This window comes from Diplotaxodon limnothrissa, linkage group LG1 (assembly GCF_057381915.1).
Source record: "Diplotaxodon limnothrissa isolate DT_005_m linkage group LG1, D_limnothrissa_male_GT1.1, whole genome shotgun sequence".
Lineage (NCBI taxonomy): Eukaryota > Metazoa > Chordata > Actinopteri > Cichliformes > Cichlidae > Diplotaxodon > Diplotaxodon limnothrissa.
In genome coordinates, this window is record NC_140596.1 from 12,634,877 (window position 1) to 12,655,282 (window position 20,406).

The window sequence follows — 20,406 nt, forward strand, 5'->3', positions numbered from 1 at the left end:
GGTTCCAGGCAAGCTGCAGCTGAGTGAGGCTGGCTCTGCCCGGGTTATCTTCCTGTTAAAAGGAAGTTCTTCCTCAAAGCGGTCACTCGTAGAAAACTGTCTGATTGTTTGGGTTTTGTCACTAATATTGTGAGGTCTTTGAGACACCTGTTGTTGTTAACTAGTGCATGTACCGTAAAGGCAATGAATGTGTGCTGCTTTGAAAAACATCAGCATTTTTCTGGCGTTTCTGGGCATCTGATAAACAGAAACTTCTGTTCTGCTTGAGTAACTGAAATGCCAAGCAACACAGCTGCAGAGATGAATGCATCCAGTGTCAGCGTGCATGTTAAGGTCAGCATTGGATGGGGATGGCTTTTATATTCAGTTTCCTTTGTGCTAATATATGTCATGTGAGAGAAATATGTCAGAAGTAACGTCAAGTTAAAACTACATTCGCAACAATGCTGGTGAGGAAGAGAATGATATGTAGCTACAGCTCCAAAACCACAACTGCTAGCTTTGGCTTTGCCTAAAGCCGTCGCTCTGATGGAAATGAATGCGCTTGTTTATGTGGTGGAGGGGGTGCTGCCAAGATCGACTCACTGTGAAGTGTAGTAAAGTCGATGTACAGTAGCTGGATAGATAATTGCAAAGACGGTGTTTATATAATTTATTTTTAAAGTAACAGGTTACTTTTTAGTGGTAGCTATCTTGTAATAAGAGAGCTGTAAATTTGATAACAAGTACAGTTCCCTGACACTTCCCATAGGCACTATGTTGAGCTCAAGGGTCCTCTCAGATCTGAGTCACTGCACTGATCGGTATTTACGAACTAAAGTTCATGCAATCGATTCTGCACCAAGATAACTTTTCTTACTTGTCGAGTCTTCAAACAGACTGGCTTAATATATTTTCTGTCTACTACCTTTTTTTTTTTTTTTTTTTAATGCACATGAACTTTTTCCATCATCTCTCTCTCCAGACTCGCTTGCGGGACCGCTGTGAGAGTCCCCAGCTGTTGATGGACACGAAGATGATCTATCCCGTCACCTTCCCGTTTAACCCTTCTTGCCTCGCACTGGAAACCATCCAGATCCCCAGCTCGCTTAACTTGGCCTTCCTCACCCGTGTCTAATGCGAGCCCACCAGAGCACTCTGAGCCCTGCAGCGAATTTGTCTTAGTGGCCACAGTCGGATTTGCAAGTCACCGTCTCCCCGAAAAATTTAAAACACCACAAACACTCGCAAATTTCACTCACGTTAACACGATTTGAAGTCATGTTTAAATAAACGGGTGAAAGGGTTCAGCAGTTTCTCTAGTTTAAACTCAGACATGCACGCACATACATGAAAAATGCAGACACGTCACATCTGTAAAGTACTTTCATCCTCCGAACGTACAGACGCACACTCGCCTTCTCTCTTTCACGAACGCACAGATACGCACACATGTGGTTATTTCCGCTGGTTTAAATCTGGCCGTAAGCCCTGAGCATCATCCGCTGCTTGTACAAAACGCCCGCCTCTTAGAGAAGCCACAGGACCAGATCAATGCCTCCAGGACTCGCCATCGATCCTTCATCTGCGTTTCCAGTAATCGTTAAGATAGTTGTTGTTGTTGTTGTTGTTATTGTCTCGATACACGAGAGCAGGCCCACCAGGTGGAGCTGAAGCCTCAAAACAAGTTATGATTTGTCAGTCTAGCAGTCCGCCCTCATGTTGGGTAAATTCTGAGCTCCTGTGTGAGGGCAGCTGAATGATGAGGTGAAAAAGTCAGCGCTCTCTCCACCCCGTGTTGAGGTGACCACTGAGCAGATTTCACTTTGTACGTTTTATTCTCTGAACACGTCAAGCCAAGACAAAATTCATCATCTGTACTATATTATTTATACATAAATAAATATCTATATAAATATGAATAATATATATCCTGTATTTTATTTATTGCACTTATAGCTACATCCCTTTTTAAGATTAGAAGCTTCCCCCTTGCAGCGAATGTGTCCGAAGTGAAGGATGGGACCACTCTTTCCCACGGCAAACAGCTTCTTAGAGACAGTTTTAGTTGCTTCCTTGGCTATTATGTCAATATCAGGTAAATATGTAGTATCTTTAATGAGTGCCGGCACAGATAATTATTTGTTAGGTCGCGTCTTAAACCTTGAGATATTTTTTTTGTCATGTTTAGCCTGCATGTCTGGCAGATGAAGTGTAGCACAGGTTTTATAGGCGAGGACAGATTGAGAAGGTTTAAGGTTCAAACTCTGCAAAGGGTTTAACCTGCGACAGTCTGCACCGTTTACAGCTGTGACCAAAGCCGAGCGTCACAGGAAACACTGACATGAACACATACTGTATGAGTACCAACCTTACACTCTGCTTACTGTTTTTTTTTCTTGTCTTCTGGCTCAGAGCCATAAAAATGTTTTACTGTTGTCATTGTGTGATTATTTACTTTGTTCAGTATTGTTATTTTCTTAAGATAATCTAAAGCCATGTATTACTGAGCAGAATAGATGCAAAAGGCTGCAAAAATCTGTTGAGCTTTACATTCCCTCTGCTGCATCCTCTCACAAACACAGCTCTGTTCGACTCCTCTTACATCTCCTACCCGTCCACCTTCACTCAGCATGTCCCAACGTGGACTTTTATTACCAGAAAAACAGAATGTGTTCATTTATTCCTTTTCTCAGTTTCACAGCTGGGTTAAGGGTGACAAAGAAGTTTTGTTTTTTGTCATTTTGTTGTTGGTGCACATGTTCTTTCAGCTCAGATTGTTTGCTTGCATGCACTGCTACTCCTGCTGCCCCCACTTAAACTGCATGGGTTTGGCAAAATCCAAGTGCATGCTTTTGATTTTAAAGAAGAGAAACCCAGGCACAGGTGAAGTGTCGGACGAGTGTCTGGTAATCTGCCCATGTTGGGATTGAAGTAGTTTTCACACATGCATCTGCTGGATTTGTGAGAAGAGTTGCATGAGATATTTAATATATTTAACCTGCCAGCTCACGTTAAAAAAAGGAGCTAAATGGGTGTATCATGTCCAACCTCCTACATTACCCAGGTGGCATCCTCACCTAAACAAAATCCCCTTTTCCCACTTACGTGGGCAGCAGTACTGGAACCAGTGCTGATGTGAAAACAGTTCCGAGAATAAGCTCACATTTCAGCAGGTGTGAGAAACCGTTATTATGCAGTGTTACCAGCAGATTTTGGGTCATTTCCATGTGAAGAAATCAGGCCAGTCATTGGTCAGTTTCTTGTGATAGCCCCTCCTATATTCACTGACATCACTGGTTGGGGTTGGGCACAAGTGCTTTTTGAGAAAATGTATAAAACCAGTTTAGACTGGGCACAGTGGAAAAGAAGTAAAAGGATGCAGTGACCCGATTCACCAGCCATTATTCAGAGTTTGTGTGTGAAAACAGCTTTTCCTTTGTTCGCTGCCTCGTCTTTTGGCACTTCTAGTTTACTTCTTGTTGTACCGTTAGTATTAGGCTGCCTCTCGCCTTGATGTGAACCTTATTTTGCGCGGTGACCTTACCCTTTCAAAAAACACATTTCACTTTGATGGAATATTTTCTCCTTACACACATGAACTGGATTCTGCAGTTTTGATTTAAATTTTTCAAACCTTTTCAAGGATGTAAAATTTACATTCAGAGGGGGGGAAAAACTATCAAGGTGACGTACGAATGCCAAACTCTAATTTTAAGTGGAGTAATTATGTAAAGCTATTTTGTGTTGCACTTTCCTGGGACCATGTTTTTGTTATATTGGTTGGATTTGTAGTTGGTTTAGTGTATGTTGTGTGCAAAGAGAACATATCTTGTAGTCGTAAGAAAGATGGTTACTGAAGGAGTTAATCAATTATATGAATGTTTAAAAACGTTGAAGTGTATCATGATTTTTAGCTGCACATTGTAGACCAAGCCTTATCTGAATCACTTGCTATCTGAATGACTTACACACATGATCAAGGAACATTATGGCATTGTTTTGTTCTGTCAGTGCAGTATTTTTTTTTTCTTTCACTGTAAAATGAATAGAAATGTGTTTTTTATTTTGATTGCGTGTCATTCGGTCCTGCAGTTGGTGTCACAGACATCAAAATGAACTTTTTTTCAACACTGCAGAGGAAATCTGATAAACGATAGATGGGTATGGACTGTAAAAAGAAATCCATCAAACTTCCCCGTTCTTTTCACACAAGTGCAGCCTGTTGACCTTCCTCTAGGTAATGTCCTGACTGACTAACATCTCTTTGTTAACATTATAAGTTGATGTGTGGCACAGGTGTCAGAGATGAAGCTCAGAGTCAGAGGACACTGCAAAGGATTAGCTAGTTTCAGAGTAAAAACAAAAAGCATCTTCATTCATTCAGTGGTTCGTGTTACTTTCTTAGTTGAGCAGAGCTGCTGCAGCATCTTGTTCCCCTGGGCTTCTCTTGGGCTCTCAAACAGGAGAAATATGTCATTCATTCACTCTGCACTTCCATACTAAAGAGAGAATCGGCTGTATGATATGACTCAGACATTATAAATTACCATTGTTCTCATCAGCACTAGCATAAATTGTGCCATTTTAAAGAAATGTTCAAAACTAACTTAAAAAGAGATACATCCCCTCCCCAGCTCTTGAGGTACTGGTGTGAACATGCTGAAGCCGGTACCAGATGTTTCCTCTCCGATCCCATGTGTACATTTGGAAAAACTGGACTGTTTGTAGTTTCTGGTAGCTGTGCTTAGTGAATGTGTTCACTGTTAAGAAACTTGGAATAAATTGTCAAATCTGTAAAAGTAAAATAAAAGAATTCCGCACTGTTTGGGTTTCCGTGTTTCTTATTTTTGAGAGTTTTGGGTTGTTTTAGGAAAACGTAATCATGAAACAAAATAAGATGTGGAATTTTTGTTTTTTCTTTTGGGGGGTGAAGCAGTCTGATTTCTGAGGTAAAGCACAAAACCTGAAAATTGGAAGGTTTACACACAGTTTCCCTGATTTCATTTAGATGTCATTGCCTTTAATCTGTTGAGGGTACTGTACTTTCTGAGCTTTTGATGAACAAAAATGTTTATTATGCTTAAACTCAAATCAATATTTTGCTGAACAGCAGATTTCATTAGTTACACCTCGCTAGTACCCACTTGGCTTGGTGTTAATTCTCTGTGGCACCGTTTCAACAAGCTGCTGAAAACGTTCCTCAGAGTTTGTTGTGATGCCATCATGTCGATATCAATCATCACACACAATTTACTGCAGATGTCAGCTGACCCGTGGTGCAAATCGGTTCCCAAAAAGTGCTCTACTGGACTGAGATCTTGTGACTTCGGAGCCCATTTGAGTACACTGAACTCCCTGTCACAGTCTAAAAACACTTTAAATGATTTGAGCTTCATGACACGGTGAGTCAACCTTCTGGAAGCAGTCATCAGAAGGTGTGTTTTCACTCTGAAATAAGTGATCAGACTGTGGGTTTAAATGATGGCCAACTGATACCAGCTGATACTGAGGGCCCCTTCTGCTTCAAAGTTCAACACATTGAACATTCAGACGTGCTCTTCTGCATACCTTAGTTGTAACATGTGGTTGTTTGAGTTACTGTTGCCTTCCTATCAGCTGGAAGCACTCCAGCTATTGTCCTCTGACATTAATGAGACATTTTCACCCACAGAAGTGCTGCTCACTGAAATATTTTCACTTTTTCTGTAAAACCCTCTGCAAATCCGGTTGTGCTTATAACTGGTAAATTGGTGCCATAAAGTAATTGTGCAGCTGGTGGTGATCCAAAAGACTAATGCACTGGGGTTACACAGTAAAAGTAACCTCCCAGGCCTTACAGGTAATGCTGCAGGAGTGTATAAAGCATGGTGGTAAAAGCAGAGCAGAGTTGGGGCTTAAATGCTTCACTAAGAAGCTTACCATTCCCTCTCTGTCCCTCACTGACAATCCTCTTCACTAGAAAACATCCACTTAGATCTCCAGAGACAAGCAGCTGCTCTACAGAGGGGAAAAAGTATTTTGTAAGGTAAGATTTATTGTTATTTGTTGATATGGCAGCTATCTGTGTGGACTGACTGGAAGCTGGTGTTTTAGATGTTTGACTCTGCAGTTTAGATAAAATCATCAAAGACCGTGTTGGGTATTTAAATGTATCCAAATGATTAAGACACTTGATACAAAAGATCATATGAGGACAACTTAAACAGAAAGTTGATATGTGATTACATCACACATCAAAGGACAGTAAGAAGTTCAAATGAAAACTAACTTTTTTGAGTTTGTGTGCAAACTTCTCAATGCAATCTACCAATATGACACTATGCTGTTCTATATATACATTATTTACTCATTATATGAGTTATACTGTCATGGAAAGCCAATGACATGAAATGATAATTCATTATAAATGAGGGAAACTGTTTGAGTTTCAGTTTAAATGTATATAATTGTGTAGGGAAGCGATAAAATGTTGATCCATATTTTGGATGACCATATTTAGTTCAGATTTGGAAGTCCTTTATCATGCACTGCTGTGAACTCGGTGTTGCTGGATGTGTGTGGTTCCCAGAATAGCTTCTCTCCTCAGAGGAGGATCAGGCTGGAGTAGATTACCAGCTGCTTATCTTCTGTACAGCTCCACACACACAAACGCAAAACAAGACAAGTGGTCAGAGCTGAGAAAAGAAACCAGAAGAGCCACAAAGAAAACCCTCCAACATGTAATCCTGATGATTAAAGTCATCTTTATGTGTGTGTCTTGTGGGTTTCTGCAGGTGTGCTGGTGATCCTCTGCAGCCATGTGTGACCAGACTTTCGTGGCGGCCACTTTTGGCCCCTGCGACAGCTGCAGTAAACCGAGTCCTCTGATGAACATCTACATTAAGAACGAGGCCACCAACTACTGCTCCCTCTGTGTGGAAATGGTAATGTTCTCCTTTCATTTTCATCGCTACACCTCCCCTCAAAAATCAAACAAAAGGCAGCATTATGCTAATGAATACCATTGTGAATGATTGCAATGAGTGTGTACTGCTGTTTACCTGAAATACAACAGAGCATGCACCACTTATGATTGTTGTGGCAGTCTCGAATTATTCATTACCATTATATAAAAACAGCCCGAGTCCATGTTCATAACATAATCATTCATTATTGGCTCATGCAATGCATACCAATTAACAAGATGTAGCCTAATTTAAAAGCTGATACTGCATTTATGTAAGTAATCTTATGATTGTGCAACAAATTTATACCAAAGCAGTCAACATTTTCTAACAGAAGGTTGTTGTTTTTAGAGAAAAGGTCTTCGCCCTTCAGGGCCGGCAAATAGCCTTTAAGCTAATCAACCATGTCTATTAAATTTATTAAATTGAACATAAGCATAGATGTCATGTGTAGCCCTTGTGAAAAAAAAGTCCTCTGTCCCTGATTTAAAAGCTTTATACTTGAGCAGCTACCACCTAACAATTCACATGATGAGACGTCTGTTTCTCCAATACTGGCAAAAAATGCCCGGAGTGTTCCTAACTCACCAATCGAGGGATAATATGGACAGCTTGGTATGCTCAACAGTGCTGCAGGATGTTTTTGTCACTAATGCTCGTTGCCTCCAGCATCACTAACATGAATGCTACAACCTTGCATATCTGAAGGCAGATATTCTGCTACTCCCCTTTAAATGTAAAAAAATGTGTGAGTCAAGTATTATCTGCATTTAGGGAACACATAAATATTGTTTAGCTCTGGTAGCTTGGTAGCTTGCTCCATTTTATTAATTTAGTTGCCTCATTCTGCAGATGAACTGGAGATTTTTTGTTTGTTAAATATCGAAACAATTTTATTACTTTGAAATTATTCACTTTACAGAGCTAAATGCCAGTGTTTGTAGTTTTGACAGGTGGAAATCAGGTTAGCTCACCTGTCCAAGTTACTGTACTTCCATGCTGGAAAGAAATGCTACTATTCTAATATGTATTTTAATTTTATCACAATATTAAAGCTGTAGTAGCAGATGGGTGTAAACAAATTATTTGCACTTGTCTGTAAAACAATTTCCTTGCTGTTTTTTTAAAAATATATATTTCTTCCTGTGGCTTAGTGTTAGGGTTAGTGGTAAAATCAGGACGTGCTTCTACATGTGAGGTACATCTTTAGTTTGAAGACACTCACACTTTGTGCAGCATCTGTTTAACTAATGACCCATCGCTCATCAGCACCTTTTGACATGTACACACACACACACACACACACACACACACACACACACACACACACACACACACACAGGAAGTGGCTCTCAGCTCACTTGACACCAGTGTCCCCTGTGATCATCTCCAAACAAGGACAGAAATACACTTCCTAACATGTACTTTACATAATATTAACATATCTGCTTCAATTAAACAAACAATAGATCTGTAACAAAGGATCAAACTGCCTACTTTGATTCTATTGAGGTTTGATGTAATGATTATGTTAAATAACATTTGAATGGCCAGTGTGGGAAAAATTGTCAATTTTATTTGATATTCACTTGCAGAAAAGGACACACAAACACGTTAATCACTATCAACATGGCACAGTATTGAAACTGCAGCATGTTTAGACATGCTGTATCATCACCTGCTAGGTAATTCATCAAGCTTTATGTGTCCTGCTGCTGTTGTTAAATGAATGTATAGGTGCTACCGCTATGGGTTTAAACTTAGTAAAATAAATAAAAACAATGATTAAATTCATTTAAGTGGTAGTGCACAATCATCACCACCACTCATTAAATTCTACTAAAAAAGCTATTAACAGAATGTGAAGAAACAGCTGCTCTGAGCTCAAGTCATAGAAATCTCTTTATTGTGCTGAAGAGACATCAGGCAAAGTTAAACAAGGGCTGGGCTATACTTTCATGTAATACCATTTATTACCTAAAGATGGCGCAGGAAACAAACTGACCAGTAATAATTTTACCCATTTAACCTTTTATTTAAAAGCAGCCTGAAAGATGACGTCTCCAGAGAGAATATGATAAACAAACTAAAAGAAATATAAAACTTTTTTTAGCATCAGTAAGAGCGAAGCGAACCACTGAGCCATGTGTCAGGGTGCGGGGCGGCAATATGGTAAAGGGTTACCTAGGCAACCAGAGCCTGGAATCTCCAGTAGTGGCAAAGTGATGCAAGAAGAGCGACTCACTTCCAGCACTGGCGCTGAGAAGTGTAGAAGAAAAATAAGAGCTGTAACTGTTTTACTCTGTTCTTTGTTTTACTGTGAAAGCTTTGTTTGTCTGCACACAGGTTAACGTAAATGGGAGTGTATAAGCAGTGACCCTTTGCATGTGCCTCAAGGCGAGCAGAGCAGCTCTGGTTTATGCATCTTGCATCTTTGTTTAGGTCAATCTGGCTTCACTCTGTTAGACTCCAGCCAGCATGCATGCGTGAGAATCAAGCTTTAAATATTGAATCATTTCTTTGTTCGTGGCCACTCGTTTGCAGACTGTCTTACCTTCTGTGATGAGTTGGTCCCTCTGCAGACATTTCAGTAAATAACATATAAGACATATAGAGGCTCACAATTTTATTTCTTTCAATTTTCCACCACAAAAAATAACAAATAAAGTATAGCAACATTTTCTAAGATTGTGGTGGTTTTTAATTTTATTTTTTATAAGCAGGCGCTTGGATAGATTTACAATAGCAGTTTATATAGTCACAATTATGTATAATATACTTCGAATTTTTTAGATATGTTAATGTGAATTTAGACAGTCCTTCAATCGGACTGTCTAAATTAACTTTAATGAACATTTTCCAGAAAAAAACTGATGAAAAACTAAAAACTCAAAATAGGATTTAGACCTACCTTTTCAGAATTGTCCCACAAACTTAAACTGAAGATTGTCAGCTTTCTCATATATAATGCCTCATCATTATTTAAACATCTTAATATTTTCTCATATAAATTTTCTTGCATAAATTTTTATGTTAAATAACAACGCGTTTTGAAAGCAGCTGTCATGCCATAACTGGAATATGGGAATAAGACAAAAGGTGGAGACTGAGGAGCTCCCGGTGAACAGCGGTGCAGGGAGCAGAGAGGGGGAGGAGGCTGAGCAGAGCAGCGGAGTGCAGCACGCGCAACAGCATCACAGTCGCGCTCGAGGACTATTTAAACAAACCTCTAACCGCCAACCACCCGCTTCTCCCAATTCTCCCTTGTTTCCCGCTCCCTTCCTCCCTCTGCTCTCCTCTTTTCTCTGCTCTCGAAGATGGCTTGTCAGGGGCTCCAAAAAGGGGAAACCCTGGAGTCACTGAAGAGGGAGAGCGAGACTCTGAAGAAGAAGCTGGAGGAGGAGCGAAACAAGCTGAACGACATGGAGTGTAAGTGATGAATTAAACAAACAGCAAAACGAGCTTCAAGCACTCTGCTTCTCGTTTTCTAATGAAACATTTTCTTATCTGCTTAAAATATGCAGCTGCCAGCTGTTGGACTTGTCTCTGAAATTTTACATGGGGTGGCAAAGGAGAGGTTTTGTGCAGGGGCGTTTCCAGGATTTGTTATTTTAATTGAGGGGCAAAGGATGGGAACCTTAAAAAAAGAGGGGGGGGGGGGGGGGGGGGGGATATTTGATCATGAATAAGTCTGGTATAGAAAACACTGGAAATATACGGCTGTTAGTTAAAAGTGCTGGGGAATGAAAAACTTTATTTGGCAGATCAGAATTATTAATGTTTTTTTGTCACTTGAATGTTACAACTGCCTTTATATATAATAATCATAATAATTTAGGGCTACAGTCTATGAAGCTGACATGCAGAGGCAACAGTGCGCCTGCAAGGACAAACTCTTTAGCGTTATGCCCACTAATGCTGTAATTTACTGGCAGAGCTAGCAATGATCTAATAACAAGCATATTTGAACTACAAAAACATTACATGACAGCAGTTTTGAAAGCCAAGTTTACTAAATATCTATCTGATAAAAGCATCGCCTATCGACAGTGATGTTCACTGGCAGAGTGAGAGCATCAGATCATTGATATTTAATAACAGGCTAATGTGCATTTAAGTGAAATGTACAACAACAGAGCATTAGCAGTTGAGAAATATAAAAAATATCTTTATCTTTTTTTAGATAAAGATTATTTTGATTATGAAATTGTTAGAAAAAACAGCAAAATGCACAGATTTCTACATTCATAAAAACCACTTGTTTTGCTAATGTTTTCACTTCCTTTTCACTGGTAAATTGTGCGTGTGTGTGTGTGTGTGCGCGTGTGTGTGTGTGTGTGTGTGTGTGTGTGCGCGTGTGTTTTACACCTCAGTGCACCAGGTGGCAGAGAAGGTTGAGGTGTTGAGTGCTCTCTCCATAAAGACCAGACGTGTACTGAAGGGTCACGGGAACAAGGTGCTGTGTATGGACTGGTGCAAAGACAAGCGACGCATGGTCAGCTCATCACAGGTATGCACCTGCTCACACACACACACATACATCCATACACAAGATGTAGTATCTAAAGATAAATATTGTGTTGTTTCTATGACACAACAGTGTGTCTGTTATTCTGTGTTGGCCTATTTGTTTTTGTGCGTTTATTTTTCCATTAAAAGACTTCATTTCTCTATCCTAGGACGGAAAAGTGATCGTCTGGGATGCATTCACTCTTAATAAGGTGTGTAAACCTTTATGTGGCGTTTTTGTATGTCTAAGAATTCCTTGATCTTTTAGTGCATTTTTTATTATTCTTGCAAAATTACAAAAAAAACTATGAATTTCATGTCTATGAAATTTGGGAACTTGGAAACATCATGTGCTTTTCCTCTCCTTGCAAATTTTTGGAAAGGAAAAGAGGAACATTTTACGTCAGGGGCTTGCAAAATATGACAATCTGCTGCTGTGAATCTTTCACGCTTCAGTCCAAATTCATCTCAAGTTGCAGCAAAAATTACATTACAGGAACCTTGTCCCAAGTTTAAAAATAACAAGTTTAATTTTTTGAGTAAATATAACATATAATGCATACTGTTACAGCACCATTAGTGCTCTTGCATTAATGCTAATGCTCATGTTTTCAGTCTACCTTAATAATTTCCCTCAACATAAAAAAAGATCAGAATCAATCTCCGTCTGTTATGTAAGTCTGAGTGATTTTTCTCTTCCTCTGAATGCTCAGATGCATGTTCCATCACCATATGTGCTGGTGTTGAGGGTGTGAGTGGGCCATCCTATATCCTCAAAGAGAGAGAAAGAGGACTTGACACGACTATATGGAAATATGAATTCAAATATTATCTATCCATCTGTCCCCCATAATCACTCAGTGTATGTGTCCGGCCTTAAATGATAGCCAGGATTCAGCTTTTCTAGCCGTTATGCCTCGTGACGAGGAGGCATAAGTACACTGAATTTAATCCTCATTAATACACACCACATCCAGATTAAACCACAGCTGTGCACAAGCTGCCTTGCTTGTTTTTATGTTAAAAAAGAAGATATGTGGTTTTTTTTAACCATAATAACCATTTTTTTTCTTTGCGTATGTGTGTTTATTACGTTCTCTGTTGCCCACAGGAGCATGGAGTTCCCCTGCCGTGCACGTGGGTGCTGGCGTGTGCTTATGCCCCCTCGGGCTGTGCTATAGCATGCGGGTAGGGGGAAAGATCTTTGTGTTTAATCATGAATGGTTATCGGTGACTACTTTGTCGCTGTAACTGGGGTGAAACCCATTACTGAACATTTGCTTTCTCCCAAAGTGGCCTGGATAACAAGTGCTCAGTCATCCCGTTGTCTCTGGACAAAAATGAGAACTTGGCTGCGAAGAAGAAGTCGGTTGCTATGCACACCAACTATGTGTCAGGCTGCTCCTTCACCAACTCTGACATGCAGGTGAGCGGCGCATCAGCTGGTGGAGCTTTTAGGGGATGTGGTCCTCCAGGCTTCTCAAATAGCCAGTAGAAGTACATGGTAGCATATTCAATGCAGCCAACGAGTGCAACAAGGATTTTTCTTTACTTTGAGCCATGATAGCGAGAAAAGCTTTTGTAGCACTGCTAAATATAAAGAAAAAACATGGCATAATTACCCGATCAAGCTGCTCATCGTATGAATGTTTCCCTTCCACCTCCATCCCTCCTTCATTACATCTAATCAGTCTTGTTTTTTCAAGGAATAGTGACGGTTATCTTCTTCATTTTTCTTTTAAATACTGGCTTCCATATGTTGAAAGTTAGGGGTCTTTCCTGTACAGGTAGGGAGAGGAAGAGAATCAAAAAGGGAACATGAAGGAGACGACCTGAAATATTTGGCATTAATAATTTACTTCACTTTGGCCCTCGGTGAGGCACAGGAACACAGTGGGAGTGGAGGTAAAATGAGGGCAGGGAAGGAGAGGAGAAAGGAGATGGGTGGCAGGGATGAGGAGGGGCCGGAAAGAGACGAGGGGGGGGGGGAAGGTATGATCCTCTCTCATGGGTGTATTAATAGACACTGAGTGGCTTTTATCTAAAGAAGAGTGGAGCACAGTGACTTGAGGGCAGAACATTTAACACAAAAATACACACATGCATGTCGTCTTCCTGTCTGTCGTCTTTTTTCTCCCTTCAACACACTGTCACGCATGCCAGTCTTTATATTTTTTAAGTTCCCGTATATTTTACTGCAGCAGTGTGTAGGAGACTCAATTGAGCAGCTTTAAAATCCCTTAAAGTCTAGATTACATGCTTTGATCGTGTAGTATTTGTGTATATCCGTGTGTTAGCTCAGGTTTTCAGCTGGTGCTGTTGTGTGGTTTCACTGAGTAATAACGAACCAACCATGGAAGTTTTAAGGTCAGGCTGGTGGTGCGTAAAGTGATGCAAAGGCTCTCCGTCAGATCGCTGAGATTTCCATCTGTGTGTGGGAGTAATTGTGGCTTACTGATAATTATATTCGTGTTGAAACTGGAGTTACCGCTTGGTGCAGGCAGGATGTGTGGTGTTTTTTGTGCCTGGGGTCATCCAGCAGGAGCTCTCTAATCCACCAGCCGGCAGGGACCTCAGATGTCTGCATGTGTCTCTAAGTGCCCGTAATCTGTTTTCATTAGAGGATTTGTTGACATTTTGTCTGCTTCTTTGTATTCAGATACATAGTAAGAGTTTTTGTAACAGAGAGGATGTACTCTTCTTCCCCACGTTGCCTGTTTGTATCATATGCAACTCACTTCATGTATTCTGATGACGGTTTCTCGATATTTTGTTTTGTTTTTAATTTTATTTCATTCATGTATTTATTTTTTTAGGTTTTTATTATTAATGTCCTTTTAATGTTTATGTAAAGCCTTTTGATTTGTCTTGTGCATGAACTGTGCTATAGAAAAAAAACCTGCCTTGACTAATAAATAGGCAAAGGTTCCTCTTTAGGTCAGATTTCCTGGCAAATTAACTGACAACCCCTCAGAGCAATCCATCTATAAAAGCAGAATAAAACAAGCCGAACGCTTAATTTTTAAAAAAGTACTTTATTTGACCATAATTGCGTAATGATTAGGAGCACACTATCTAGTGTATTATCTGTTTCATTTCTACGTAATTGAACTGAGAAATGAAACCAAGCAGCTAAAAATACTTTTAAAGAAGGAGGAAAAAAACCCAGCAAAGATAAAACCACTAATCATATGTCTGTGTGGGTGTTTAGGGTAAAGAAACCTTCACTTCTCTGAATTAATCAAGTGCTAGAGTTAACAGTCATGTGAAAATGGACGCCTCATGATTCAGTAGTTTTTAGAACCACATTTCGCAGCAAAAAAAAAAAATCAAAAATAATCAAGGTGCTGCAAGGACAGCACCTTGATTATTTTATTTTTCAGCCATTCTGCTGTAGATTCGCTGGTGTGCTTGGGATCATTGTTCTGTTGTGTATCCCAGTTTCAACCAAAAAATAGGCTTTCCAAACTATTTTAATATTTCTAAGCTTCCTTTTTGTTTAGTTTCTATGGTCTGGGTTTCACTGGCTTCAAGGTTCTCGATTGGGCAAAGATATTTAAAAACATTTCCCTAAAAATCATTTCTAACCTCAATCAGATATTGGAACGCGCCTTTGTGACGTTTCATGCCATGATTACTTCAATCTGCTTCTCCGAGTTTTTACAGGAACTCCCCAATGCTGTGGAAAGGACTGTATTTATTTCTGACTGCTAACATTTAGTTATATTTCAGTGTTTTATAATATTACACATCAACAATCAGAGCTTTGTGTATAGTTAGAACAGGATGGAAAAAACACTGACGATGGTGTCATATTTTGGTGTTAAAATTATACTAGCATGTAAAAATACACAATTGTACTACACAATTCACTGAAATATACCTTTGGGTTAAAAAAATTGTTTTGTAAAATGGCAATTGTCTAAACTATTTAGTTCTGCAGTTTGTGCTTTTAGTTGAAGTTTCCATAAAATATGATTGGGTCATAAATGATGCTTATCATTTTAGCTGCTAAAGTAGTTGGGTTGCTTAAGGGTTAAACAAACAGGCATGAGTGATAAAAAGTGTTGTATATATAAAGAAGATGCATGGCCTTGCTCTTATATTCATGTATCTCTGTACATTTGTGTCTGCTAGCTCCTGACCTCCAGTGGCGATGGCACATGTGCATTGTGGGATGTGGAGAGCGGGCAGCTGCTGCAGAGTTTCCACGGTCACACAGCTGATGTCCTGTCCCTGGACCTCGCCCCATCTGAGACTGGAAACACTTTTGTCTCTGGGGTGAGAGCGAAAGAGAGAGAGAGAAATATTCTGTGGATTGGTTTGAGATTTATGTGGTCTTCTTCAGGGGAAACCCTGTAATTCACTTCTTTGTGTTTGGTTTTCATTGAACTATGATGAAGAAACTGGGATTTTACTGGAGAACAACAATATTTTCTTTGTGCGCCTGTGTGTGTCTGTTTATCTGTATGTGTGTGTTTGTGTTGTCAGGGCTGTGATATGAAGGCCAATGTGTGGGACATGCGCTCTGGACAGAACATTCAATCTTTCGAGAGCCACGAGTCTGACATCAACTGCGTGAAGTGGGTCCTACTCTTTTAAAAAGCTTAAGTGAATCACAGTTTCTTGATTTTACAAATGAAAAATGGATCATTTCTTTGACAGACATTAAAAAGCTGTAGCCAAAGGGAGCAAATTGAATAAATCAAAATCCATGAAGAGCAAAACCACATACAGTATGTTCACACATTGAGTGAAGACAGCTGCTGCCTTTTGATGTTGAGAGAAAAACAATTCAACAAAAATAAATATAATAGTTTTAATTTATTTCTGAGACATTATTTTTACATTTTTGTATTTTCTTATAGATATTTTTTGAGTGTGTGAACAAAAGGAGAGTATTGAGAAACCAACACATTTTTCATTTAGAAGACTTGTTTGTGTTCTTGTGTTGGTCATACAGACTGAGCTCTGTGATGCAGATCATGCACCAAAATAATTTACTTACTTCAAAAGAAAAGCTTAAATTAAAAACAGAATCTGTCAATTTCCTCTTCAATGGAAAATACATCATTACCGCATCATTTCTAAACCTGCTTTTGTCTACTTGTGCATAGGTACTACCCCAGTGGAGATGCATTTGCATCTGCCTCTGATGATGCGACGGTGAGTCCTGTCATGTAACCTGCTCATCTGTTTGTTTCGATGAGCTCATGTCACTCTGTGCCATCAGTGATACAATACGATAAATGACTGTCTCAGTTCCTGCGTGGAGCAGTAATATTGAGTCACAGAGCTCCCTCTGATTTATTTTTGGAACATTATTAAGCTTTATTGTGAACTCTGTGATTCGCTTTTTCTTATCAAGGCATTTATAACAACATTAATAGTTTTATTTATTAGAAAGGTGCTTTAAAAGCAACGCTACAGAATAGATACATTAAGAGTACAAAACAAGATAAAACTGAGTATAAGCTTAACCTTAAGGATGACATTAAAATAGAAGTAAAAAAACAGAAACATACCAGATGCAGAAAGTCAATACAGAACTATCAATAAGAGACTAAAAGCAATGACAACAAAAGACATTGAGATGTTATTGCACTAAAATATTGTACTTTAGTTTGTTTGTTTTTTTCAGTCTCGACACCATGTAGTACTCAAGCCAGACACCTAGAGTTTTAAAAAGCACATTAGTTATTAATAGCTTTATTACCCATAATAAGGTATTTTTAGGGAAAAAATGTGTAGGTCAGTTTTAAAGTGCATAGTTAACTGTTATTAAATACATTTTTAAAAATGTGGTAATATCATTAAAGTAACAAAAAAAAAAACATACAAATCCTGTAAGGATTGTTTGTGATCTTATTATCAGCACTTATTTAGACTTATTAAGATGTAAAATTGTTATTATCGATTAATTACCTTAGTATAAAGACTTATTGTCATCAGTAAAATTCTTTCTAAAACAAACTGGGACTCAAGCTGGGACTGGGATGAAATGATTCCTCCTTAAACCTGGAAAGCGTGAGAGACTTCATGTTTATGGAAGAAAGCAGGACTGCACTGATACTCTGACCTGTGGTTCAAAGCTTACACCTGGATAAAATTGTACAACTACATTAGGTTTTATATTAGCAGACAAGTGGCTGAGACGAAAGGAAAAAGCCATTGATGGGAGAAATTTTCCTTCAGTGCTTTCTGGCAGAAAAACCTTAAAGCAGGAAGACTTTAAGACGTCAGGCGAGATAATATAAAGTGCAACGAGGTCACAATAAAGAGCAGATTGTCCCAGATTAATGGATCCATTTCCCTTGGGAGACTGGAGTTATTGTCTCTGAACAATAGTCGTTGTTGAGATTGTTTTTTTTAAACTTAGGTGACTCATTTTCCAATTTCGAATTTCCTTTTTTTCATCTTTAAGTTGCATTTTGAGGGAGTTTTTTTTTTGAGACGAAGAAGGTCCTTTTACAAACATTAAACATGTGTTACATTTTTACTAACAGTTGTCCCATGTACATGTACAGACATGTGTAGTCTGTGTCATGAGACATGTTTAGTTTTATGCTACCTCTCAGGTTGGATTTAGGTTAAGTGTTCATTATTTTTCCTGTCTCCCTGTAATTTGATTGGTCACATTAATTAGGGCGTGGCAGAAACAACGGCAACATCAGTTTAGCTCTAAAAGCAACCTCAGCCTCGTTGCTGTGATTTACTCTGATAATCTGCACTGTAGGCCATTTACCGGAATAACCACCTTGGTATGTTTTTACATACTGGTTGTTTCTATGTTTTCTGGTTTTCCAAAGTGCCGTTTCTATGACTTGAGAGCTGACCGTGAAGTGGCAGTCTACCAGAAGGACAGCATCATATTTGGCGCTTCCACCTGTGACTTCTCTCTGAGCGGTGAGGAGTCAGTCAAACACTCTTTAAATTGCTGTAACAAATGTGTTCAGTACGTTTTGGCTCAAGAAAGCTTGAGAACGCTTTGGTTCTCTGTTCTGTCTCAAATTTAGATTCAAAAGGAATTTCACCTTATAATTTGTGAGTGTCTGCTTCCCTGGTTTTCCCACTTCCTTTTCATCTATGTCTCCACCATATCTTTCTCTTTCTTCCACCCTCAGGCCGTCTGCTCTTCGCTGGTTATAATGACTACGCTATCAATGTATGGGATGTTTTGAAGGGGACTCGTGCCACCATATTGTTTGGTCACGAGAACCGTGTTAGCAGAGTGAGAGTGTCACCTGATGGCACAGCGCTCTGTTCAGCTTCCTGGGATAGCACTTTACGGGTGAGCTGGAGTTTCTCAACAGGATCAAATTATATTTTTGTTTTGGGTAAACAGTAGGCTTGTTTTGGAATTTACTGTGGCTTTTTAATTTAAAAATATACTTCATGTTCCGTTAGTGAATGAGTCATTTTATAAATTCACTAGCCACTTTATTAGGCACACCTTGCTAATACTGGATTGGACATTCATTTGCTCTCAGAACTTCTTCAATTCTTTGTGAGATGATTAGAGCTTTGTAACATGGTGTGTTATCCTGCTAGAAGTAACCATCAAAAGATGGGTACACTGTAGTTATAAAGAGATGGACATAGTCAGCAAGAAAACTCAGGTTAAGTTGTGGTGCTTAAATGATATTCAGTTGATAGCGAGGGACACAAAATGTGCCAAGAAAATATCTTAAACACTGTCACACCATCACCAGCAACCTGAACTGTTGAAACGAGTCAGGATGGATCTGTGGTTTCATGTTATTTATGCTAAATTCTGATCGCACCATCTAACAGAAATTAAGACTCATCAAACCAGGCAACATTTTTCCAAGTTTGGTCACCCTTTGTGAATTGTAGCCTCAGTTGCCGGTCCTTAGATGACAGGAGCATTCTCTGTGGTCCTCGGTAGCCCATCTGCTTCAAGGCTCATCATATTTGCACTCAAAGATACTCTTTTTCAAGTTATTATTTGAGTTAGTGTTAACTTCCTATCAGCTGGAAGTAGTCTGACCATTCTCCTCTGACCTATCAACAAGGGATTTTCACCCAGAAAACCGCTGATCACCGGATATTTTCTCTTCTGGACCTTTCTCAGTAAACAATTGATATGATTCTGTGGAAAGTCCCAATAAATCAGCAGTTTCTGAAATACTCAGACTTAAACCATCTTTCTTCCCCATTCAAGTGCTTGGTCAAAGCATGTCTACATGCCTAAATGTTGCTGCCAGGTGATTGGCCGATTAGATATATGTGTTAACAAGTAGTTGAATGGGTATCTAATAAAGTGGCTGGTTAATTTATTTTTTTTTTAATGTAGCTACTGACATAAAAATTTATGTTTTTAACTCTGCACTTCTGTCTCATGCAGGTTTGGGCCTAGAGTTTTTATCGTGGTAGTTTCCAACAAAGGTATCTACATTTGATGGCCAATAATCCCAAAGCCCAGCCTGAAATATTAGCACTATTTCAGGTGTGTATTGAAGAAACCTTCAGTCAGCCAAGCCCTCAGATGTCTCTGAATGAAAATATTCAATAATATCTATAAAGTGGATATTTGTTTAAGCAGAAGTTGGTATTCCCAGTCTTTGTTATTGTTACCCTGATGACTGATGCTAAATAAATATGTTATTTTTTAACATAGTGTGAAATATGTATTCCTGTAAAGAGCCAAATAACCTTTAGAAATCATCTGCATGATCAAACTTGTGTGTCATACTGCAAACAATATTACCGATTGTCATGTAAATAATGCCCACTGTCACTTTTCTTAAGAAGCTGTAGTTGCACATGCTGTTAAATGTGTTGTGTATATTGTCTCTACTTTTTTGGTATTTTGCTGTAGCTGATGTCATGATTAAACACAAGAAAAGAAATTTGAATAGAACCTCAGTTTTCTTATTTCAAAATGCATATTTTATTGTGGGGAAAATACAAATTTTCATGTAGGCTACAGCCACTTCTACCCTGGCCC

The 20,406-nt window shown here is 39.1% G+C and overlaps 2 protein-coding genes across 2 annotated transcripts in view; both read left to right on the forward strand.

Moving 5' to 3' along the window:
* myo5aa (myosin VAa) overlaps positions 1-4,796 on the forward strand; it is a 64,814-nt gene extending 60,018 nt beyond the window's left edge. Inside the window, exon 43 of the mRNA XM_085366203.1 lies at positions 965-4,796. Within this exon, the coding sequence (XP_085222329.1) occupies positions 965-1,117 (153 nt within the window). The 3' untranslated portion in view covers positions 1,118-4,796. The remainder of the gene's footprint in view (positions 1-964) is intronic.
* A 1,165-nt stretch (positions 4,797-5,961) lies between these two features.
* gnb5b (guanine nucleotide binding protein (G protein), beta 5b) lies at positions 5,962-20,041 on the forward strand. The gene is made up of 13 exons (XM_085352870.1): positions 5,962-6,007; positions 6,756-6,905; positions 10,244-10,355; positions 11,300-11,436; positions 11,606-11,647; positions 12,547-12,623; positions 12,729-12,861; positions 15,573-15,716; positions 15,927-16,018; positions 16,553-16,601; positions 18,245-18,341; positions 18,560-18,726; positions 19,804-20,041. The coding sequence occupies exons 2-13, from the start codon at positions 6,780-6,782 to the stop codon at positions 19,813-19,815; spliced, it is 1,188 nt and encodes a 395-aa protein (XP_085208996.1). The 5' UTR covers positions 5,962-6,007; positions 6,756-6,779; the 3' UTR covers positions 19,816-20,041.
* The last annotated feature ends 365 nt before the right edge of the window (positions 20,042-20,406 follow it).